We start from the raw sequence: 26037 nt of genomic DNA on the forward strand, positions 1-26037 counted from the left end.
GTTAGAATCCAATTCTATCTTCAGATTTGGACTCATAGTGATGGTGGGGTTAGGAAGGTGATCGTTACACACATATGCAATTTTTGCCCTCTAGCATGACTATTTAGACTACGATATGTCTAGTATAAATTGTAATATTTTATGTTTGTATATTTTATATTCTCAAAGGTTTGAGATTTGCAAAAAAATTAGCTAACTACTAAATATTTAGTGTAGGTTTATATTTTTTTTTGAGACATTTACTGTCGAGAGTCAAATGCACTTGTCACTTGGAATAGCAGTGGTTGTCGAGCATTGATGAGTGTGACTATTTGACATGTGTGTTAGCGAGCACATTGTAGATGGTTGATGAACCATGATGTTTACATGCTCCTCCTATAATGTATCAGCCCATGCTAACTCCTGCAAAGCAACGACTATTACCATCTCTTGTAGTTAGAGGTAGGGGTATTGGTAAAGTAGAAGGTAGAAGGAGAGAGAGAGAGAGATATAGGGGGGGGAGCAATGATTGTAGAGCAAGACGATAAGAAGGTGACTATAGAGGAGTCGGCTAAAGAAGAGATTATAGAGGAGGCAACAAGAGAGGAGACGATTAGAGAGGAGCAGACTATAGCAGAGCAACCAACAAATGTAGACATGCCTACTTCATAGCTTATAAATTAGCCGTCTACGTCTCATGACCCAAGGTTGCTTAGGAAAAATGAAAGAAACCAAGACATTTACAATTTTATATACCAGGAGGATAGATACTTATTTGGGAACTTGAAATATTTTGATATAAATATATCTTATTTAGTAGTTTTACTTTTAATATGGTTTGGTGTAAATTTATTGGTTTTACTTGTGTTTGGTGGATCCTCAAATAAATGTAGATGTTATTCTATCATCAAAATATCTTCATTATTGTTTGTCATTGAATATATTTTTCTTACAAATTCTATGATATTACATGGTGTTTGACAAACAGTAGTAATATGAAATATTCATTATATATGGTAGGATAGTTTCAATAAAAATGCTTAAAAGATAAATGTTTTACTTGTAGTGAAAACACTTATCTCTTTAGCATTTTCATTTGCGGTGGTAGAATACTCTGCGGTGCCAAAATGCTTAACTTGAAAGCATTTTATAAAATTGCTCAACATTTTCTCTTAAATTTTTGTATGCGAGAATTGCTTAAGTAATGGTTTGGGTAAACTGCACAATGTAAAATACTAAAGAGTTTGGTATTTCATCTTTTTACGAAAATACTTATCTTATCAACATTTTCTTTAAAAGTGAAATACAAAAATTATTAATGTTTTAAGTGGGGCTATAGTGCCATAGACCCCTTTGTAATAAATTTGAGTAATCTATTTTAGCAATTTGGAATATGACTACTTTGGTCAAAAAGTCTGATTATGATATTGGGTGGAGGCTGCGGCTTACCAATTATTATTGGATATGGATCTTTTCTCGGACTTTGAATTTAATTCACACCCACACTTTGTCGAATAGGGGTGTAAATAAGTTGATCTTGAGCGAGCTGGCTCTGGCTTAGACTTAGGCTCGGCTTGAAATTACTTTCGAACCTTATAATTTTGCTTAGGCTTAGCTCAGCTCAACTCAAGCCGAGCTTGAGTCGAGCTAGACGGAGCCCAAGTTGAGCTTGAGCCTAAAATAAGCCTATTATCAAGCCTCATTTAAGCTGAGTCGGATCGAGCTGGACTAAGCTAGATCGAGGCTAAGCCGATGGAGGAGGAGGACGAGGCGACGACTTGAGGATGAAGAGGAGGAGTTGGCTTGCTGAAAAAGGAGGTGGGCCGCGGTGGAGAAAAATGAAGCGATGGGACTTGGCGAAAGAGAAGGACGAGGATGATGCGATGGCTTGAGGAGGAGGAGGCGGTAGCTTGAGGAGGAACTAAAGAATACAATCACGAGGCGACAGCTTGAGGAGGAGGATGAGGAGGAGCCAACTTACCGAAGGAGGAGGACGAAGTGGGTTGCAGTGGAGAAGGACGAGGCAACTGAGGGATAGCTCGGCTAGGGAGATAGGGGTTTGAGGGTTTGAGTAGCTACGAGAGAGTCGCTGAGTTGAGATGGAAAGTTGGGAACTAGGGTTTTGAGAATTAGAAATCCCTTTTATACTAAGCTTATTGAGCCGACCCTGAGTGAACTGACTTCAACTCTGGCTCAAAATTATTTTTGAGCCTTCTAACTCGATTCAGGCTTAGCTCAGCTCTAACAATTGAGCCGAGCTCGAGCTTCATTCGAGCCAAGCCCAAGCAACTTGTTTATTTTGACAGCCCTACCGTCGAAATCCAACGACACAACTTTCCACCTTGCAGCGCAATTTGGCTAACCGTGGCCCCTCCTCTCTCGTTTTCTCCTGCCTCCCGATCGGAAAACCACAATATACAAAAACTGACCGGTAGGTAAAAGCCAATTCTCTCGTTTTCTTCCCCTTCCTTCCTTCCTTCCTTCCCTAGCCATGGCCGACGACGACCCCAACGACGCCGTCCTCAGCGACGTCGACGATGCTGACGACCCTTCCCCCCTCCTGCTCCCCTCTTCCTCCTCAACCCTTTCCCCCTCCTCCTCCGAGCAGCAGCAGCAGCGCATCCTCTCCCTCCAATCCGAGCTCGATGAGCAGCGCCGCGCCTATTCCGCCCTCGACTCCCGTTTCAACCGCCTTAAATCCCTCGCCCACGAGGCCATCAAGAAGCGCGATGACGCCCTCCGCGATCGCGACAACTCCGCCTCCACTCTCGCCTCCCTCCAATCCGAGTCCGCCACCGCCTCCCAGATGCTCTCGTCCGGCATCGACAAGGTCTCCGCGAAAGTCCCCGCCTTAAAGAACTCCGCCGCCGCCAGCCTCCCCAAATCCCAGAAATACCCCTCCGGCCTTCCCTCTATCGCTTATGGCGTCATCAAGCGCGCCAACGACGTCGTCGAGGACCTTTTGAAGCAGCTCGACGCCGCGTCCCGTTCCCGTGACCAGGCCCGTGAGCAGATGGAGCAGCGCAACTACGAGATCGCCGTCGAGGTCTCACAGCTCGAGGCCACAATTTCGGGCCTCCGTGAAGATGTCGCTAAAAAGGATGCAGAGATCGATAGATTAACAAGTTCAGTCGTCCAGATGGAGAACGAGATCTCTAAATTGCGGCAGTTTGGCGAGGACTGCGAAACGAAATTTAAGACCTTGGAGGCCAAATTGGAGGCACAGAGACCGGTGCTCGTTGAGCAGATGAGTTACATGTCCAAGGCCTTTGGGGAGATGCACGAGATCACCAAGATGGTGGATTTGAACGAGTTAGATCAAGCAGAGTCGGTGGATTCAATGTTCATGTGGAAGGAGATGGATTTGGAGGGGAATTTGAAGACTTGTTTGGAAGGATCATTCTCGGTTTACCAGTTGGCGAAGGCGGCAGCAGAGAAGGTAAGAGAAGGGATGGAGGAGAGGAGCAAAGAAGTGAAAGATTTGAGTGAGAAGGTGGCTGCATTGTTGGCAGAGAAGCAGCATATTGGCACCTTGCTCAGGAGCGCGCTCTCGTCAAAAACGAACGATGTCTTACAACTGGCACAGGAGGGCCTGAGAGAGGCTGTGATAAATCTGAGACTGGATGGCCGTAATAAACATGACTCAGAAGATGGACATGAGAATGAAGTCTATAACTTGGTATTTTATGCTCATCACATATAGATTTTGAAAATGCATTAGAATAACTTTTAAATTGCGTTATTCGTGGATGGATTCGTTATTTCTCTTTCATTCTTGTTTAGGCGGGTGCAGTGGAAAATACTGTAAAGGAGTCTCAACTCAAGATAATTGAGCTGCAACACATAGTCGAAGCCCTGAGGTACTTACCATGCTTGCAGTTCTTTTGTGCAGATATTCTTAAGGAGTCTCAACTCTTTCATTCTGTTTTCAGCTCTTTCTCTAGTATTATATACTATTGTCTTATTTCACCTACTTTAGCTCTCATTTTACATCCCAATACTTTTTTTTGCATTGCTCCAATTCAACAAGGGGATGCCTACCATTCTTAAAGGACATCTAGAGTGAATCTGTCCTTTTTCTTTTTCCATCTGAAATTTAGAAGGGTATAGATGTAACTGAAGGAATTTTGAAGTTATCCTTCTTTATCATCATTTATACATTACCAAAGCATCCCTTCGATCTACATATGAATTGCATGCTGATGGCTTCACTTGAAAAATAGAAGAAACATGTATCCTCATATGTTTTTAAGTCATGGGGCTCCGCCAAGTCTTTCATTGTTTCCCATTCCATATACATCTTCCTAACCCTTATGTTGAGTAACTTCACCTTTTTGCACCATTTTCTAGTTAGGCTTCTTTCGTATGCTCCACTCCACAATAGCCAAATGGTGCTAGTCCTTGCCACTATATTTCTCGTCATCTTTTTCTATCTTGTACTCCATTGCTTCGAGGACAGTTTTGGATAGGAGAATAACTTTTATAGGGACGATCAACTTGGGATGTGGATTTAGGGTACAAAATAACATAAGGGCATTATAGAGCCTCATGATGATAGGCCCAAGCCTAAGAACTAACTAGTTAGAGTTATCCAAAATCATAAGATAGGAGGCAATATGATACAAACGCCTTCCTAACCCCACGATCGACTCGAGTCCAAATCCATTGACGAAACTGGATTCCAAGGCACGAGGTAGAAGTTAGGGTTACCGTGGATTGCCAAGGTTAAGGTGCAATTTGAGATCCAACGGTTAGACGGACGCGTGGTTTTGGAAATGTGATAGACTTGGGATGGTGAACAAATCTATCTGAGCGAATCGTAGAAGGGTTGGCTAAAGTGGGCATGGTGGTGATCAACCAAAGGTGGCGGTAAGGTGGTGGTGATGGTAATGGTGGATATCAGTGTAAACGGTAAGGAAAGGGATAGAGAAGAAGCAAGACTGTTCTTTAGGGTCAAGGGGTGCGACTAAACATGAAGACAGGCAGCGATGGTCGGCCTTGGTGGTGGCTAGGGCGCACCACGTAATTTATAGTAACTCCCTAATAGATTTGATCGACCAAGCCAATCTTAGCTTAGGTCAACCCGACTCAACCAAATCCTAATGCAATAGATCAAAATGTTAGGTGCGCACCACAATGGATTTGGTGGCTACCTAACCTAACTCAGCTAGCCACTCGAACAGGCTCGAGTTCGACTCTTGCAAATAATCAAATCCTAACTTGACTCGACCAACTCGGCCTTAAGAGCTTGGGTTTGGCTCACTCTTGATTCCTAGAAACTATAGCCAATCACAAGGTGTAAAATTCAATAATCGGTTGGGTTGGACGTGAAGCTTCCTGGCTTCATCTTTGGCATCGATGCTTGTGGTGGTGCGGCTAACTTCCTCGGCCAGTTTGTAACAAAATAGTGAGGCGAGATAGAGGGAGACACCACATGTAGTTTTAGTGCATGAATTCGTCAAAGATGATATGGAAATTGGACTTTGATAGACATAGTTCCTATGTTCCTATAGAACCCCAATACATTTGCAATTTGTTAAGGTCCTCAACCTTAAATCTCAATCACTGTTTGCTATAGAAATCATGGTATTGAAAGGTGATGTGAACCTTACTCATAGGGTAGATCTAGGTTAGTCATAGATTTTTTGGTCCTCACAATCTTGGGAGAATATTTACTGAATGTTCGGTTTGTAACTTCCTGATATACGTCTTTGGTATTTAGACTCTTTTTAGATTCAGACTTTATCTAGTTCTGATTTGGATGAAAGGCCGATGATGGTATTGGTGGTTGGTTTGGTGGTGATTGTGGTTTAGAGGGCAGCATTGATTGGCTTATAGATGGCGATGGAGATGGCGCAGAGGCTTGATGATGGTGGTGATGAATACGTAGATCAATACTCTAAAAGGGAAAAGAAGGGAGTAGTAGGTTGGCCATATAGGACTAGGGGAATCGATGGACAAGGAGGGAGAAGCTTCAGCCTCTTAGAGAAGGGCGTCGATGGTTTGAGGAGAACGTGAGGCAAGGTTCCTAGTATCGGATCGAGATTAGTATCGGCCGTCTGGAAAAATGATACATATTGGTTGTATCGATCGTTCCTATCGGATCAAACTATTTTTTAATTACATAAAATTTTAAATATTATTTAAAAATGCAGATTTTTTTAAAAAATTTAGAAAAAATGATAGAAAAATAAGAAAATAAAAATTACTCACATATGAAGTATAAAAACTTAAAAAATATATTAACTTACTCAAAATTTAAAACTTTAATAAATACTGAGCTGGTTCTCATAAATTTCTATGGTCTTTATCCTCATAATCAGCATAAGTTTGTAAATAATGATGCTTGAGATCTGATGCTCTAAAAAGTGATTCCATCATACTAGTCATATTGTATGGATCTTGTTGTATAACTTGTGTCTGAGGAAGATAATAACCAGCATATTGATCTTGTGTCTAAAAATACTAAGGATACTAACGATACTGAGGGTAATATAGTAGTATATGGATCTTGTGATGGCTCCAAATAATAAATACTCGATATACTATAATCATATGAAGCAACATTCTCATGACATCACTGATATAAATATATATCCTCAATTTCTCTATTTTAAATCCTTATGCCTCCTTGATTTTTCTCAGCAAATGTAGATGGGACGATCTCACCACCAAGTGTATTATCAGGATTATGACTGATACTGGTAGGTATACTATCTCCTACTGCTGAATGACTCATACCAACCTCTGCTCTCGTTCTGGTCTCCCCCAATATCTTATCTAACCATGAGTTATCTCTGTTATCTAATAACCTATCTTTTATTTTTTTGATCCAGAGTCAAGGGGTATTTTTCATCAAAAACATGATTTAAATCAATCAATTAGTTATTTATTTTCTGTCTTAAATTTCTCTTCCTCAATCTCATAATATAATGACAAAAAACTAAGTTTTCTAATCTTTTAATTGTCAATCAGTTGCGTGTTTTTGTGTGGATTAAGAAAAAAGTAGTTCAATTTTTTTCACACTGTGATGAAGACATAATTTGACTTAAAAATCTTTTTTGCTATTAGTGTCAAATTTGACGCCTTGTTCCATTTATAGATAGACTACCATTCAATTGGAGCGTTATGAGATATAGTTGCAGTAATTTTAGTAGTACTGGATTGCCTAACTCTCAATCTATATTTTTTCATCTAAAATCAAAAATATATTATTGCATACTGATTATATTGAAAGTTAAAACTTGAAACAATATATTATTGGCCCATATTTTTTTTGATTGATTTTTTTGCTATGTCCATTGCCTCATATAAGAAACCCATCTCAGACTTGTTATCATTATCTACAAGTCGTAATACTTTAAGAAAAGCTCAAATACTGCGGTGACAATTATAATATCATCCAAAAAATTATTTTTAAAAGCCATATTTTTCAAAGTTTCATCTAAAGATTTATCTTTAGGTTTCATATTCTTAATTTTTACAGATAACTCCTGTGATGTAAATATCCGTATAATATCATTTTTGTAGCATATGATGCTTTCCAAGGTTAAAAAATGAGTAACAAATCTAGTGATGCCGGGTCTGATGATATCCCTACCACCAGTCATTTGCCTAAGTAAATTAAGAACTAAACCATAGTTATATATAAAATTTGTCAACTTCTGATCTTCATGTATGACAATGTCAATTTCAAGTTCTTTTATAATATCTTCTAACATTAGATTAATACAATATGCAGCACATGACATTCAATATAAATGAGATTTTTTTATCATAAGTAAATTTTCAGCAGCTTTATAATTGATCCCATTATTAGTAACCACTAGAATTACTCTTTTTTCACTAATTTCTAGTATCACCTCATCCATCAACTAACAAATATAATCTATATTTTTGAAATTAGCAGTAGCATCTGTAGACTTCAAAAATATTGTCCTTATGCTCGAGTACACTAAAAAATTAATTATATTTTTTCTGTTTTATATACTCCATCCATCACACATCAGTGTACAACCAAATTTATCCTAATACCGTTTAAATATATCAATATAAGTATGAAGCTCATCTATCTCTTAGTCAAGATATTGAGTAGCAATATCATTTAAACTAAGAGGCGAAACACCAGACCTTACTAATTGTATAACATGTACTATAGTGTGATAATAAGAACTATCAGCTATATTGAAAGGAATATAGTTGTAGAAGAAAAATTTAGAGATAGCCCTACTAATGTGTTTCTTTGCATTTTTAATCTTTTTGAGAGCTATTTTGATGGAAGTCTATGTACGACCCCTTTATTTTTGAATATATGTATCTATTGGTCCAATATTTTTAGACTCTGCTATAACACCAAGAGTCTTCAGGGTAGAACTGTTGCCCCCGTATTCTCTCTCTCTGTATATGAACTGATCTAGATCTCTGAAAGTTACCACCAGTACTTCTTCTTATCTTTTCCTCTCTATGCATAATTCTGCTCTTTTTTATTGTCCTTCTCAGCTATCTCTTCTCATCATCCTCCCTATTCTGCTCATTGCTATCATCATCAATATGTATAGAATTATGAATCAATTCTTTACGAATCATTGACTCTCTTTGTTGTGTAGATTGTTTATTCTTCTTTTTTTGCCAATTAGATGAGTCAACATTTGTTTTCTACCTTTCAAGGATAGCTGAGTGCAAGCTGCTATATTTCCTTGCCTTTTAGTTAAATATTTTTGCAAATGGCTGACACCACCACTAATTTTCTTTTCACACCAGTTGTATTTAACACGTCTTTTATCTTGCCCAATAGTGCTGCAATGTTCTCATCCAATTTCGGTATTATATGACTTCTTTTTTGGAGGCATTGATATTTTATATTTTTTACTATAACTCTGTAATAAAAAAACATAAACAAAAATCAAAATAAAATATAAAATAATTTAAAATTTACGAAAATAAAACCCTCTTATTTTTTTTCCTTTCTTTCCAGTTTCTAGTTTCTACCCCTCTCTGCCTCTAGTAGCAGGTGCTACTGCCTCTAGTAGCAGGTGCTACTGCTGCTACTGAGGTGCTACTGCTGCTGTTGCAGGTCAGTAGCAGCATTAGGAGCACCCTGCAGCAGCACTGGATGTTGGTGCTACTGTGGTGAAGTAGCACTTGGTGTTGCTGCTTCACCACAGCAGCACCTGAAGGAAAAAAAAAAAAGAGAAAGAGAGGAATTAATTAGAAATTGAAAAAAAAACTCACCTGAGGTCGCCGGAGGTCGAGGTCGTCGGATCTGATCCGTTCCCTCTCGTTTCGGCTGATCCCGAGTGGGATCGGCCGAAATTGGGAAGCTTGATGTGAGGAAGGCTAGAGAGGATGAAATTGAGAGATAGAGAAGGGAAAGATAACGATAAAGGTAATACTAATATTCCCTGATACCTCAATTAGGGCAGCCTTCATATATATAGAGGCTAACCCCTAAACAAACTCGAATTTAGGCTATTATTACTTCAAGCAACTTGACTAAACTAAGTAATATTCAAACTCGTAATATATTCAATAACTCGACTAGACTATTCAAATAACTTGACTAAACTAATTAATCTATTTAACAACTTGAGTCCATAATTAGCAAGTACCCAATTCTATTTATTAGTAAACCTAAACTCTAAAGTTTTTTCTTACACCATATTTTAGGTCTTTTTATGTCAACATACATATTTGAGAGTAGAGGAAGTTACTGCCTTATCTGAGTGGTTTTCTCTCCTTCTATCTAGTAGTGATCCTTTTAATCGATTAACTTACTGTCAGTTATTGCTTACTATATTTTATTTTAGTTACTTGTTTGGGTCGATTGTTCTCCAAAACATTGCATTTATACATGAGAACAAGGTTGATTGGTTTTGGCCGACTGAAACGGGTGGGAACGAGTCGGATCCGACCCGGGGGACATCAATAATTGATGTCCTCATCCCCCACCTGCCTCTCTCCCTTTTCTCTCTTTTCCTCTTTTTCTCTCTTTTCTTTCTTTCTTTCTTTCTCTCTTTCTCACGGATCTCTTACTCTCTTTCTCCCCGGCGACTGAGTAGTGAGTAGATCTCCGTCTCTCCGGTGACCTCGACCTCCGGCGACGTTCTCCGACGACCTCGATCTCCGGCGACCTTCGGTAAGTTTTCTTTTCAGTTTGTTTTTTCCCTTGTATAGCATTTGAAGCGGTGCAACGAGACTTCTCTCCCGCGGAGAAGCGGCCAATAGATCGTCGCTTCTCAAGACAAGAAGGCGAAGCGGCACACTGGTGCTGCTTATGCAATTATGCCTCATAAATTTTAAATTATTTTATATTTTATTTTGATTTTTGTTTATGTTTTTTAGTTGCAGTTTTGCAGAGCTAAAATATTAATGGCTCCAAAAGAGAAGTCATATGATACCGACATTGGGTGGTAACATTATAGCACTATTGGGCAAGATAAAATGCGCGTTAAATGCAACTAGTGTGGAAAGGAAATGAGTGGTGGTGTCAGCCGTTTGAAAGAACATTTAGCTGGAAGACAAGAAAATGTAGCAGCTTGCACTCAAGTGTTTTTGGAAGTTAGAAAGCAGATGTTAGCTCATTTAATTGGCTAAAAGAAGGATAAACAATCTGCACAGCAAAGAGAGTCAATGATTCGTGAATAATTGATGCATAATCCTGTACAGATTGATGATGATAGCAGTAAGCAAAGTGAGGAGGATGAGGAGGAGAAACAGATGAGGAGGGCAATAAAAGAGAGTAGAAATATGCATAGAGAAGAGGAAGAGATGAGAAGAAGCACTGGTGGTAACTTTCAGAGATCTAGATCAGTTAATATACGAGGAGAGAGAGAATATGGGGCCAGCAGTTCTATCCATAGGACTCCTGGTGTTACAGCAGAATCTAAAATTATTGGACCAATGGATATATATCTTCAGAAAAAAAAGGCTCGTACACAAACTTCAATCAAGACAGCTCTCAAAAGAATTAAAAATGCAAAGAAACATATTGGTAGAGCTATCTCTAAATTTTTCTTCTACAACCATATTTCTTTCAATGTAGCTGATAGCCCTTACTATCACACTATGGTGGATGCTATACAATCGCAGGTAGGGGTGGTGTTCCCCTCCTAGTTCAAATGATATTGCTACTAAATATTTTGACTCAGAGGTAGATGAACTTCATACTTATATTGAGACATTTAAACGATATTGGGATGAATTTGGTTGTACACTAATGTGTGATGGGTGGAATACACAAAACAGAAAAAATATAATTAATTTCTTAGTGTACTCTGGCATGGGGACAATATTTTTGAAGTCTGTGGATGCTACTGCTCATTTCAAAAATGCAGATTATATTTGTCAGTTGATGGATGAGGTAGTATAAGAAATTGGTGAAAAAAGAGTAGTCTAAGTGGTTACTGATAATGGGGCAAATTATAAAACTGCTGAAAATTTACTGATGATTAAAAGACCTCATTTATATTGGACGCCATGTGCTGCACATTGTATTGATCTGATGTTAGATGATTTTGCAAAAGAGCTTGAAATTGACATGGTCATATGTGAAGGTCAGAGGTTAACAAATTTTATATATAACCATGGTTGGGTTCTTAATTTACTCAGGCAGATGACTGGTGGTAGGGAGATCATCAGACCCGGCGTCACTAGATTTACCACTCACTTTTTAGCCTTGGAGAGCATCATGCGCTACAAGGATGATATTGTACGGATGCTTACATCACAGGAGTGGTCTATGAAAATTAAGAATATATGAAACCTAAAGATAAATCTTTAGGTGAAACTTTGAAAAATATGGCTCTTGGAAATACATTTTGGGATAATATTACAATTGCCACTGCAGTATTTGAGCCTCTTATCAAAGTATTAAGACTTGTAGACAATGATGACAAGTCTGAGATGGGTTTCTTATATGAGGCAATGGACATAGCTAAATAATTAATAAAAAAAAATGTGGGCCAAAGTTATAGGAAGTGGTGGAAGATGATTTATTTTAGATGGAACAAATAACTACATAGAGATATACACGCTGCTGGTAAGCATGCTTTTAAGTTTTAAGTTTTAATTTACTTTTATTTATTAATATTTAAAAATTTGAATGCTTACAATTTTTAAATTTTTACAGGGTATTTTCTTAATCCAAGATTTCAATTATCTAAAAATGTCAATAATAATAGTGAAGTCTTGTTGGGGTTTAGAAAGGTAATCAGCAAGCTTGAGCCCGATATTCATAAACAAATCCTGTGCGATAAAGAAGTAAGTTATAATTCAATTAAATAATTTTATTATTATTTGTTTCAAGTTTTAATTTTCAATAATCAATATAATCAATAAGCTAATAATATATTTCTGATTTCAGATGGAGAGATATAGATTGAGAGCTAGGCAATTCAGTACTACTAAAGTTGCTGCAGCTATATCTCATAACACTCCAGTTGAATGGTGGTCTATTTATGGATAGGAGGAGACATCAAATTTGACGCCAATAGCAAAGAAGATTTTAAGTCAAACTGTGTCTTTATCACAATGTGAAAGAAATTAGACTACTTTCTCCTTAATCCACACAAAAATATGCAACCGATTGACAATGGAAAGATTGGAGAAGTTAGTTTTTTGTCATTATAATATGAGATTAAGGGAGAGAAATTTAAGAAGAAATGCAAAAAATGAACAACTGATTGATTTAAATCATGTTTTTGATGAAGAAGACCCCTTGACTCCATGGATCAGAGAGATAGAGGACAGGGTATTAGATGACAGAGATAACCCATGGTTAGATGAAATATTGGGAGAGACCACGAGGAGGGCAGAGGCTGGTACGAGTCATTCAGCAGCGAGAGATAGTATATCTACTAGTACTAGTTATAGTCTTGATGATACATATAGTGTGAGATCATTCCATCTATATTTGTTGAGGAAAGTTAAGGAGGCATAAGGAGTGAAGACAGAGAAACTGAGGATATATATACATATCAGCGACATCGTTATGAGATGCATTTTGGTTCCTATGATTATGGTACATCGAGTATTTATTGTTTGGAGCTATCACAAGATCTATATGCTAGTTATTATTCTCAGTATCCTCAGTATTCTCAGGCACAAGATTAAAATACTGATTATTATCCTCCTCAAACGCAAGTGACACAACAAGATCCATACAATATGACTAGTATGATGGAATCACTTTTTGAAGCATCAGGTCCCAGACATCAATATTTACAAACTTATGGTGATTATGATGATGAAGACTATAGAAATTTACGAGAACCAGCTCGGTATTCAACAAAGTTTTAAATTTTGAGTAAGTTAATACATTTTTTAAGTTTTTAGACTTCATATATGAGTAATTTTTGTTTTCATATTTTTTGTCATTTTTTTAAAATTTTTCTGCATTTTTCTATATTTTTAAATAATATTTAGAATTTTATATAATTAAAAAATAGTCCGATTCGATACGAACGACCGATACAGCCGATATGTATCGTTTTTCTGGACGGTCGATACCGACCCCGATCCCGATACTGGGAACCTTGCATGAGAATGAATAAAAAGATGACATCTCTAAAGATGAAGCAATTGGTGATACTGAAGGCCAACTACTTGTCATGCATTGTGTAATGCTAACGCCAAGGGCTCCACATGTGCCCAGGCGAAGTCTCTTTCGCACTACTTGCACATTGAATGGAAAATTATGTTCAGTCATCATAGGCGGTGGAAGCATAGAAAATTTTGTTGCTTAGGAAATGATCGATTAGCTTAATATGAAAACCGATAAGTTGCATAAACCTTTTAAGATTGCTTGGTTTAAAGGTGGGGGTGAAGTTCTTGTTACAACTAGATGCCTAATTAAAATTTCAATTGGTAAATCATATAAGGATGAAGTTTGGTGTGACGTAGTACCTATGGATGTATGTCATATCTTGTTAGGTTGACCTTGGCAATATGATAGGAAGATAATGCATAATGGGGAGAAAAATACATACACTTTTATTAAGGACAATGTATAAGTAACTTTACATCCACAAAGGAATGTGCCATATCCTAGGAAACAAGAGACAAAAAGCCATGTAAGCCTTGACAATAAAACCATGATGATTCTTGAAAAGAATAAATTCCAGCATGACATGATTGAATCACCCGTAGTGTATGCTTTGATGAGTAAAGAGATCAAAGAAACATCTGACATCCCTTTTAAAATCCAACCATTACTCTCTAAATTTTCAGATCTCACACCCGATGAACTTCCTAATGGCCTACCCCCACTACGTGAAATTCAACACCGCATAGACTTCATTCCTGGAGCTAGTCTCCCTCACTTACCTCACTACCGAATGAGTCCTTTTGAACATGAAGAGTTGTATAGGTAAGTTAGTGATCTTTTAAAGAAAGGGTACATTAAGGAAAGTTTGAGTCCAGTTGCTGTACCCACACTTTTGACGCCAAAGAAAGATGGCTCTTGGAGAATGTGTGTTGATAGTCGTGCCATCAACAAAATTACGATTAAATATAGGTTTCCGATCCCTAGACTTGATGACATGTTGGACATGTTGAGTGGTGCAACACTAAAGAAGGATTTCCGATCCCTAGACCTTGGGAGTGGGTATCATCAAATACGAGTACGTCTTGGAGATGAATGGAAAACTACTTTTAAGACTAAAGAAGGATTATATGAATGGCTTGTCATGCCCTTTGGATTGTCAAATGCTCCAAGCACATTTATGCGTACCATGAATCATGTTCTTCATCCATTCATTGGTAAATTCAGTGTGGTATATTTTGATGACATTCTTATATATAGCATTTGTCCTAAAACAAATTTAAACCATCTTAGGAAAGTGCTTGAAACATTGCGTGAACATCAATTGTATATCAACCTTAAGAAATGTACCTTCCTAACTGATAGTTTGATCTTCCTTGGATATATTGTGTCAGCTGAAGGAATAAAAGTTGATCCTGATAAAGTAGAAGCCATAAAGAGTTGGCTAACACCTAGGACGATTAGTGACATATGAAGTTTTCATGGGCTAGCTTCATTCTATCGACGATTCATTCGCAATTTCAGTTCTATAATAGCTCCAATTACTAATTGTCTTAAGGCAGGAAAGTTTCTGTGGAATCCAGTAGCTGAGGAAAGTTTTGAACTTGTGAAGAATAAGATGATTAGTGCTCCAGTGCTAGCTCTTCCTAATTTTGATAAAGTATTTGAGGTTGATTGTGATGCTTCTCACATAGGTATTGGTGCAGTCCTTAGTCAAGAGGGACGTCCTGTTGCATACTTCAGTGAAAAACTAAATGATGCACATTCTCGTTACTCTACATATGACCTAGAGTTTTATGCAATTGTTCAGGCATTGAAACATTGGAGACATTATCTGATTCAAAGAGAATTTATTCTAAATTCAGACCATGAAGCATTACGCTACTTAAATTCACAAAAAAATCTTAGTAAGTGACATGCTAAGGGTCATCATTTTTACAAGAATATACTTTTCATCTGAGACATAAAGATGGAGTGAGCAATCGAGTAGCTGATGCCTTGAGTAGGAGATCAAATTTACTGGTTACTATGTCAATACAAGTTGTAGGCATTGAATCAATTAAAGGTCAGTATAGTGATGATCCATACTTTGGACCTATCCTACAATCATGCCAAGAAAATGGTATTGATTCAACATCAGATTTTCTACTGCATGAAGGATATTTATTTCGCGGGACACAACTATGTATTCCTGTTGGTTCTCTAAGAGAAAGTTTAATTCATGATTTGCATAGTGGTGGGCTAGGTGGACATTTTGGTCAACATAAAACCCTTTCTTTAGCACAAGAGTGATATTTTTGGCCTAAGATGTGTAGTGATGTTGAGAAGTATGTGAAAAACTGTCGTATATGCCAATCTTTTAAGGGTCATACACAGAACACTGGATTATACACCCCTTTACCTATTCCTACTATGCCTTGGGAAGATATTACCATGGATTTCATACTAGGGTTAGGGACGAGCGACCATCACCTTAGTTTGAATATCCTGTTGTAGGTCGAAGATGAGTGTGCTTTTGAGGGCCGAGTCCATCCATCCATGGACTCAGTTACTAATCCTCTCAAACTCCTCCTGATAAGCTCTAACGGAGGTTTTCTGTGTCAGCTTCGTCAATGTGGTTTGAAAATCTTCATAGTCGGAAGGCCCAAATTAGGTGCAAAGGGCTTCTGTAAAATTGTCCCAAGATTGGAATGGCCGAGCTCGTTGGGTGGATTGATACCACCTTATGGTTATCTCTTCTAGATGAAAGTAGGCCAGAAGGACTTTGTGAGCCTCTAGAGTGTGCCAGTATTCAAAGAATTATTTTGCTCGATAAATCCAATCAAGTGGATCTCCACTGAATTTTGGAAAATTCAAGCTCAAAGGTCTCTCTAATTCCGACCTCTGGTTATTCGTCTTGAGGGAGTCTCCTACCTCTATAGCCCTCACGAGCAACCCTAGGTTGAAGATGATGTGGTGTTGGTTCATCATATTCCGCCCAGGGATTGTCCTCCTCGAAGCAGTGGATTATTGGTGTTCGATTTCGGTTAGGTGCCTGATTCTCTTCGGTGTGGGTGTCGAGATTGGACTCTGCAGCCATGCCTCAATTTACTTATCTAGATCATCCTCAAACTCCATAGGAGGTGGATGTGGAGGGGCTGCTGCTCGAATGGCAACAGTCGGGGTTTTGCGATGAAGTCGGCCCGACATTGATTGTTGGTGGTGTGGCTCCTCGTGGTGATCTGGGAAGCCTCCTTGATTACTCCATCAAGATTTGGTTTATGATGACAAGGGTGGTTTAAATCATAGCCTTGGCGGTTGCCATGTCGCCACCATTGAGGGGGTTTATCGGTGGTGTCTCCGCCCATCTTGGTAATGAAGTCGGCGGCGACGATGGTTTCATCTAGGTCTCCATGGGGTGGTCCGCTGCCATGGAAGACTTCCCATTAATCAAACTGTTGAGGAGGTTTAGAGGGCAGTTCTGAAGATCGGCTTATAGATAGAGATGGAGATGGTGTAAAGGCTTGATGATGATAGTGATAAATAGGTAGATCGATACTTTAGAAGGGAAGAGTGGGGAGGATAAGCTTCAGCCTCTTGGAGAAGGGCGTCGATGGCTTGAGGAGAATGTGAAGGAGGCTAGAGATGACGAAATTGAGAGATAGATAAGGGAAAGATAACAATAAAGGCAATGCAAATATTCCTTGATACCTCAACTTGGGCTGCACTCCACATATATATAGAGACTAACTCTAAACCTACTCGAATTCGGATTACTATTACTCCAAGCAACTTGACTAAATTGAGTAATACTTGGACTCATCATACATTCAATGACTCGACTAAACTAATTAAATGACTTGACTAAACCCATTGATCAATTTAACAATTTGAGCCTATAATTAGCAGGTATCCAAGTCTAGGACTCGAACTAAATAGCAGGTGATCAGGACATGTCGATTTTAGCTCGTCATGGTATGTATCATTGGTATATGCCATGTAGAGTCAATGTGTTGGCGCATCAGATAGCCTTGACATGCCGAAGAAACATCTTTTTTAGGGCCTTAAAATAGATTTTAAGGGCTAAATTAATATTCTTCAAAGCAAGGTATTAGTGTAGCACATGCAATTTTTTTTAATCTCATGATTTTCCCCAAATTTTCTTGGATATTTTAAGTTATGGAAAAACATTTGGGAGAATTTCTTTTTGATTTCTAAAATTTAGAATATGATTTGGATAGATTAAACACCAAAAGACTAAGAGGTATTCAAAGGAATGAAAGATACCTCAAATTATAGTTGCTTAAATTAAGGTATGCTCAATTCCTAGTGACACCGGTTAGCATGGGTGACCATAATGGATTATTGAGATACGCTTCCAGTACCAGTGTTGATAATCTACTGGCACGGTATATATTGATCCATACCAACTGCACTGACTGACATAACAATCCCTGACTGAAACCAAGTTTTCAGACCTTGGTGATCGAGATAATTTAAATTAATGCTTTGATTCAAACGATCTATGTATATCCTCCTACTAGCTTGGAGTCACTTCTTTTTGTCGGTTGCCTCACTGTTCTCTTCTTTAACTATGCTTGATAAGATTTTGCTGTGAAATTGGAGGGTTATCAAGAACTTATGTAAAGACCAGTATTTTTGACTGAGATGATAAAACAAGTTATACAAACAATGCTTACTATAGTTTATTATGCTTCTGGAGTAAATGGCACCTTATATAATATAGAATTTTTACTATTTATAGAATTACTCCTTATTATGCTTGGATTTATTTAAACTTGAATCCACATTTCCTAGCAGGCTTTCTGAAGGATGATCATTCTCCAAATGCTTAGCCGTATTACCAAATTGACCAAGAAAGATTAAACGAAGAAAAAGTTGGGAAATGCTACATATAGAACTTGAGAAAAAACAATGAGAATCCTTGGATTTATTATATAGGGAATAATAATTCCTATATATTGTAAGACTACAGGCAGAGATTATTAAAATTTAACTCTTCCCTTCAAGAATTACAAAGGATAATAAATTCACTTTATGATTGTCTATTCTCCCAAAGGTGATACTTCATTATTGTAGTTATCTAAGATCTAAAATGATGCAATTTTAAACTATCTAGAGATGGTTTTCATTCAAAAGAGTAAGGAATTGTCATAATTAACATTTTCTTTTGTAATCTTGTACTAGAAGTACTGATGATTAATCGTGTCACTGGGCAGGCTTTCTCATAGAATATTAAAATTACTATCTTGTGATTCTTGTCTATGCTCTTAGTGTTTTTATAGTCATTGAGCCATACAAACTTGCTTTACTCTTCATTTTTACATCCTAACTTGCTTTATTCTTCATTGTTACTGGAGTAAGGGCAGAGTCCAGTTTACTTAGATCACGTCTGGATGGGCAAGCAAAAGAGATTAACCAACAAAAGCATCATATAAAGGAACTTGAAGAGAAAGAACAGATTGCAAATGAAAATGTAATTTCCTTTTCTTTAGGCTCAACTTATATGCAATGCATTTTCTTTACTTTTTTCTTTCTAGCATCATCATTCCACACATTTAATGTTTATGCTCACTATTGTCATTTAATTGTAAGATGGCATTTATTAGTTACATATAAAAAACTAAGTGGGCATATGTTAAAAGGTTGAAGGCCTCATGATGGACATTGCAGCAGCTGAAGAAGAAATTGCTAGATGGAAAGCAGCAGCAGAACAAGAAGCTGCAGCTGGTGGTGCTGTTGAAAGGGAATTCGTCACACAGGTGATGTAGAATTGGACAAATCATATATCTCCATGATATGATTTTTGTTCTAAAACAATAGGATTTTCTATGTTTGTTCAGTATTCAGTTCTATATATATTTGTGACTGTTCTAATATTGATAATACTAATAATATACATGGATCTGAGTTTCGGTGGATCCTGATCTAGGCTCGGGATTGGCTGAATAACTCGATTCATTTCATTTAACTAACATGTCAGACCAGATCCAACTCGAATCTCATACCCGCGTGACATTTTATTAATGTCACATGGTCCTTTATGCGACCCCCGCCAAGAATCGCAATCAAATCAACTCTAGACAGCAAGTAAGACTTTGCTAACTGTCTGGAGGTGGTGTGCACCGAAGCTAGTGGGTTTGCGTCGAGCTTGGTTTGCTTACGGGTTTCTAGAAGCAGTGCACACTGATTATCGGGCGGTGCACATCGATGCAGGCTATTAAGTATGGAAAGTCTAATATGGTGATCTGTTGTAGCTAGGACTTTAGGAGGGACTTCCTAGGATTATAGGGAGCCATGAAGTGGTGTTTGGGCTGAAGGGTAGGTCGTTGTAGGGCGTAGCTTGGCTATAGGTTGAACTAGGGTTTTGATATGGTAGAGGATAGATGAATTTTGGCTAGGGTTGACATAGGTGATGATGGAACGTGGGTAATAGCTCTGGTAGGTTGCGCACAGTGAGAAAGAGTACTGCCGTAGTGAAGGAAAAAAACTGCTAAGAAGAGAGGGCAGCAAGGGAGAGAAAGACTAATTAGACAACAATAAGAAAGCAAGATAAAGCAGAGAGAGTCGCCTAGAAGTCCTTGTATTTAGATGGCCCGAATAGAAGGACTGTATTTGTGAAAAAGGTTGGTTCCTTTTCGCTGATTAGAACCACCATATTGCAACATCCTCCAAGTGAAAGAGGCTAGCAACACTTTGAAATCTTTAGGTGTGTTCAGGTAGGCGAAAAATTACTCCACTCAATAGATCCAGTCGAGCAGGTCGCCATCATAACTTAAGGAAGTCCAGCTGCACGATTTGGCCATTGCTGTTCCATGAGTGTCTCTATGTCCTTCCTTTTATCAACCATGATAGGCCACCTTTGGTACTCTTTGGTATGGTCGGCAAGTATCCTCATACTCAATCCATGGGTTATATGTAGTGCACGTCCATGGCCACTGGTTGCAGAACCCATCTGTAGGATTGCATTCTTTTTTCATTCTATAGTGGGCAGTAATGGCATATGAGTATGCTGTCTTGGAGATGTTTCATGCTGAGGTAACGATGAGGTGTCGGCCTAGGGCTATGCACAGGTGTGACTGTGACAGCCCTAGCTGGTGATCTGACGGTAGGTTTGGATCTGCTACTGCCTCTGATCTCCCTCATGCTCTCTTTCACCTCGATAGCAACAAAATATATATGTGCCATCATGGACACGAGATCTAGGCCTATCATGTTCGGCCTCTCCTCATGAATGAACGCCCTTGACCTTAAGTTCCATTGAAAGATCGGGTGGTGGGACGTATGGTGTCAAAGAACTTGGATCAATTGTATTCCTTCGTGTAGACATGGCTCTTGTAGTGGACATGCCAAGGAATGTTGCTCTACCAAATTGATAGGATTCCACGAAGGATCACAATCAAATTAGTCCTAGATAGCAAATAACCATTTATTGACTATTTAGAGAAGGTGCGGACCGAAGCAAGTGGGTGTGCACTTGCTCGGGTTGCTGACAAATTTCTAAAACCGGTGCACACCGATTATTGGGTGGAGGTGGTGTGCATCGACGCAGACTATTGAGTATGTAAAGCCTGATTTATTGATAAGTTGCAGTTGAGATTTTAGGAGGGACATCCTTGGATTATAGGGGGTCATAGGGTGGTGTTTGAGTTGAAAGGTAGGTCATCGTAATGCATAGTTTGACGATAGGTTGAGCTAGGGTATTTATACGGTACATAGTAGATGATTTCAAGGATGGCCGTGCCAGTCGGCACGCCCCGTGTCGATCTGTGCCGGTCCGGCACGACAACGTGCCGTCCGGCACGGCCTCGTGCCGGTCATGTGCCAATGTAGAGACATTTTTTTTTAAAATTTTTCTATTTCCATCGATTTTTATCAAATCAACTTTACTTATTTTCTTAACAACCATGATATGACATGTGAAACCTATTTTTTTTTAACTTTTTCTTATTTCCATCAATTAACTTTTGTCATTTGTCATTTTTGAAATAACAACTTATTTGTCATTTTTTAAAATTGGAATGACAACTCATTTGCCAAACCTAGACAACCACAAAACCGAATTTATTAGAAACAGAAGAAAAAAAAGGGACCATCTCAAGCTCAATATGATTACAGTTAGATAAGGGAAAGACTTGATTCTATAGGTAGCAGGACATTAGGAGAGGTGCGTCCATAGGATGATATGAGTTCATCATCATTACTATCATATCAATCACACCTACCAGAGCCGCAACACCCTTATTATACTCCATATCCATAATTTGTATATGCTTATAGTGTGTTTGTGCCTGTGCCTGTGTCGGTGCCGGTCGTTCCCATGCATATTCAATATTCATATCATATCATCGAAGAATTACAAAATTCTTATTTGTATGAAGACTGTGAGATGTTAAAACGAACAATATTATCAGTGGATGAGTTTTGAAGAATATCGACAGTATTTAATGGAACATTCTAGTGTTATTTTTGTGCCAGCAAATGAAGTCTTTGATCCTCCTCGTCATTCTATGTTCAACTAGATATTAGTTTTAATTATTGAATTATTATCAATTATATATTGAATGTTATTATGTGTTCAATTATATTATGGAGTATTCAATCATATTATGGGGTGTTTAATATTAATATTAATTTTAATGAATGTATTCAATCATATTATGTGTTGAATAATATTTATATTCAACTGTTGTTTTATCTTTAATAAAATAGGTTATTTACAAAAATAATCTAAAGATAAAATATTGTAATGTAGATTTTAAATTTTAATACATATAATTAGACAAAAAATTAAATATTGACATACCAAAGACCAAAAAATATCTCTAAATATCCTAAAAAAAATTTATTAAAAATATTATAAATGTGTGCCACTAGTTCGAGGGGCGTGTCACACGGGATGATTTATAGTTAGAATTGATATAAATAATGGTGGAATGCGGGTAATAGTTTCATAAGTTATGCATGGTGAGAAATATATTGTTGCAGCTCCATCTGTTTCTCACATGACCCAGTAGTCAATATTTTTACATAGTATCTAAGATATAAAACAAAATTCACCGAAAATATTCTAAGCAAAGAATATCCGAAGTTACCACAGGCTGTAATAAGTCTTCAAAATACATGTCCATAACATAACTAAAAATAGCTAAATACACATGAAGGGGCAACATAACTAAAACAATTATCAAAATATAAAAGAAACCAAATAGGGATTTGGCTAGTCACTACTTGTTCTTCCACAACCTCAATATTATCTACTAATCTGAAAAACATATTCCTCTAAAAGATGATGAGCATAAAGCCCAACAAATTGTACACATACAATTTAAAAACAGCATAATACATAATGCAACAATATAGGTCAAACTTAAATGATAATATAATAAACTTGTATATTCAATAATGATGGTTCATCATTTAGTGACAAAACAAGATTATAACTCATAGCAAAACATACTCTCCTTTAGCCTTAATATCATAACAAATAATAATATCATATGCTCTCCTATAGCATCAAACAATGAGAAAGAATAAACATCTAGCTGTAATGTCGCCCGTATATGCCTAGCGATATTGCATATGAGCGGCTATCTGTAGCTGTTAGACTACCTCGATTGTAAGCATATCCTCATCACTTATCACTGCACCCCGTGCAGAAATTCACAATCCCTCGGCTCAGAAAGACATTCTAATCCTACGTCATCGGGTACTGCTAGAACTATAAATCATACCTCACAATAATTATTTTCGAGATCAAGAGTTTGACCTCCATACTCGACAATAATCATGCCTACTCAAATCCGGTGTGCAAGTTACCAGTGTCCTAAGACTAATGATCTCAAATGTGGACCAATGTATATATATATATTCTAACCCTGGGTGAGTGAGTAAAAAGGTATTATCGAGATGGGATTTAGCTACGTAGTGATACCTGCATTTGGTGCAATGTTTAATATCATGCATGGCATGATCAACATACTATAATTGCATATACTATATAAGCATGTATTCAATCATGATGAAGTGATTAGTACATAAATGCTAATAATAAAAGTATGAATATGAATATCATAATATTAATACAGTGTCAAATGCTAGCATTGTCACAGTACGTCTACACTATCCCATGGTTCAAAAGATCGGCTGATCCGGCCGATCCGAGCTGATCCTTTTTCATTATTTTTCTCTCTTTTTCTCTCTCTCTTTCTCTCTCTTTCACCATTTCTCTTTTTCTCTCTTTGAATATTTCTCTCTTTTCTCCTTCACTATTTTTCTCTCTTTATCTCCCTACCTTAGCTATTGCTTCTCCGACGCAGAAATCCAACTTAGGCAAACTCCACTGACACAGATCCAACTCCGACAACCTCGGGTATGTGATTTTATTTCTTAGGTGTTATAGACTTACTAGACGGCAGGGAGAAAGCTAAAGAGAGGAAAGATAGAATTTGAGGCAGATAAATTCAATTCATAGATATGCTTAAGATAGAAGCCATAAGATCCTATTTATAGAGAATAAAACAAAAGAGCCCTAAACTGAATAAAAAAAATTTAATATATCTAAATTAACCATCATGTAACTCCGTTATCCGGAAGACCCTATGTAACTTCGTTCTATCCCAAAAGGAGTCCTAATATGAAGAAAGTCCAAATATAAAAAATGAAGATCATGAGGTCACCAATCTAATCCATCTAATTTCACATGATTGGGACATCATATAAATAGTATATGATTATTCTCCTAGAATTGCATAGATTGCAATTTCCTGCAATTCAAGGATGACTAATTTCTTATTCAGACTCAAATTTGACTTGAATCATATCAGTCCCCTTCTCCAACTTACCCTAATCTCTCTCTTTTTCCTCACACGAACGGGTGCACTTGATTTGACAACAATCGATGTCTAGCAAGCCTGATCATGACCTCCAACTTTGACAACCTCCGGTGGCATCATGAGCTCTCTTTTCTCTCTTTTATTTGTTTGTAGATCTAAACTCCCTCTCTCCCGCTACTGCTACAAAAACCCTTCAACTACTTCTGTAGCAGAAGGGCAGCCCTTCGGCTATTGTCGTAGCAGATGGTGAAGACCGGAGAGAAGGAGAGGAGATGGAGCTGCAATTGAGAGAGAGGGAGGGATCTAAATAATTTACAGAAAAAGAAAGGTCTATTACCACACAGAGGGAGAAAATGGAAGAAAGTGAAGTCAACTTAGAGTATTATTTTTAGTTTTCACCCTTTTGATGTGAGTGATTAATATTTTACTACTTTTCTTTTTTTTCTAAATTTGTAGGATTTTTTGCAATAATTTTTGAAATTATATGTAATTAAAAAATAGTATGATGCCTAAACAGCCAACGCAGTAAACAAATACAGTGGGCATGTGAATGGAGAAGCCTGCAACAGTATCTATAATCATTTGAAGAATTTGAATAAGATAAGGGACTAATAGTTGTGATAATGTTTTGTAGGGTAATTAATTAATTACACTTACAGCCCCTGAATTAATGTCTGTTTTCACAAACACTCCTAAATCTTTTTGTTACAACGTCAAACCCTAAACTAGGGGTTCAAGTGAATATTGTAATGATATTGATGAAATAGGCTTAGTTACTACTATATCCCCATATAAAGATGCCACCTCATCTTATAGAGTAAATTAATTAGAAATATATATTTGCAAGAAGATAAATGGAATTAAAGACGGAGTTAAGTCTAAGGCATTTCAGTCCATTATTGTTGGACTAAAATAATTGTACATTGAGTTTCCCTGTAAAAAGGGCATTTCAATACATATCTCTTATTTAGGTTCATATAAGTGCCACATAAGCAAAGTTATCTATGATAGCATACGATAACTAATGGAAGGGAGTATTTGTAGTAAACTCATAATTAAGGGTTGTTCGTGAAAATCAGCAATAGTTTAGGGGGTGCAAGTGTAATTAACCTTTTCTTGCGTTCAATTTTCTACATTTTCCAAAACCGATTCCCATCATAACTTGAGATGCACTTGCTCACTCTCGTCAGATTGTACTATATGATATAAGTCTTGTTGTTTCTCACCAGTTTTATCAGAAATATATTTTTGAGAAAATTATTCTACAGGACCCTTGCAGTTCTGTGCTTTTTTCTCTTATCATGTTTGATTTTCTATTTAACAAGCTGCTAAATAGGGAGGTATGATATCTCCAAAGGGCGAGTTTTGATGAAAAACACTAGTCCTGTTTACCTCATATCTAGTTGAAATCAAGGTTCCCAGTATCGGGATCGGGATCGATATCGGCCGTCCAGAAAAACGATATGCATCGGCCGTATTGGCCGTTCGTATCGGATTGGACTATTTTTTAATTATATAAAATTCTAAATATTATTTAAAAATGCAGAAAAATGCAGAAAAATTTAGAAAAAATGACAAAAAATAAGAAAACAAAAATTACTCACATAAGAAATCTAAAAACTTAAAAAATGTATTAACTTACTCAAAATTTAAAACTTTATTAAATACCGAGTTGGTTCTCGT

The 26037-nt window shown here is 37.4% G+C and overlaps 1 protein-coding gene across 1 annotated transcript in view; it reads left to right on the top strand.

Moving 5' to 3' along the window:
* The first annotated feature begins 2305 nt into the window (after nucleotides 1-2305).
* Nucleotides 2306-26037, top strand: part of LOC140792315 (uncharacterized) — a 29086-nt gene continuing 5354 nt past the window's right edge. The window contains exons 1-4 of the mRNA XM_073143235.1: nucleotides 2306-3658; nucleotides 3763-3839; nucleotides 18884-18995; nucleotides 19165-19281. Coding sequence (XP_072999336.1) covers nucleotides 2471-3658; nucleotides 3763-3839; nucleotides 18884-18995; nucleotides 19165-19281 — 1494 coding nt within the window. The 5' untranslated portion in view covers nucleotides 2306-2470. The remainder of the gene's footprint in view (nucleotides 3659-3762; nucleotides 3840-18883; nucleotides 18996-19164; nucleotides 19282-26037) is intronic.

Source organism: Typha latifolia, chromosome 7 (assembly GCF_019914945.1).
Source record: "Typha latifolia isolate L0001 chromosome 7, TyphaL0001v2, whole genome shotgun sequence".
NCBI lineage: Eukaryota > Viridiplantae > Streptophyta > Magnoliopsida > Poales > Typhaceae > Typha > Typha latifolia.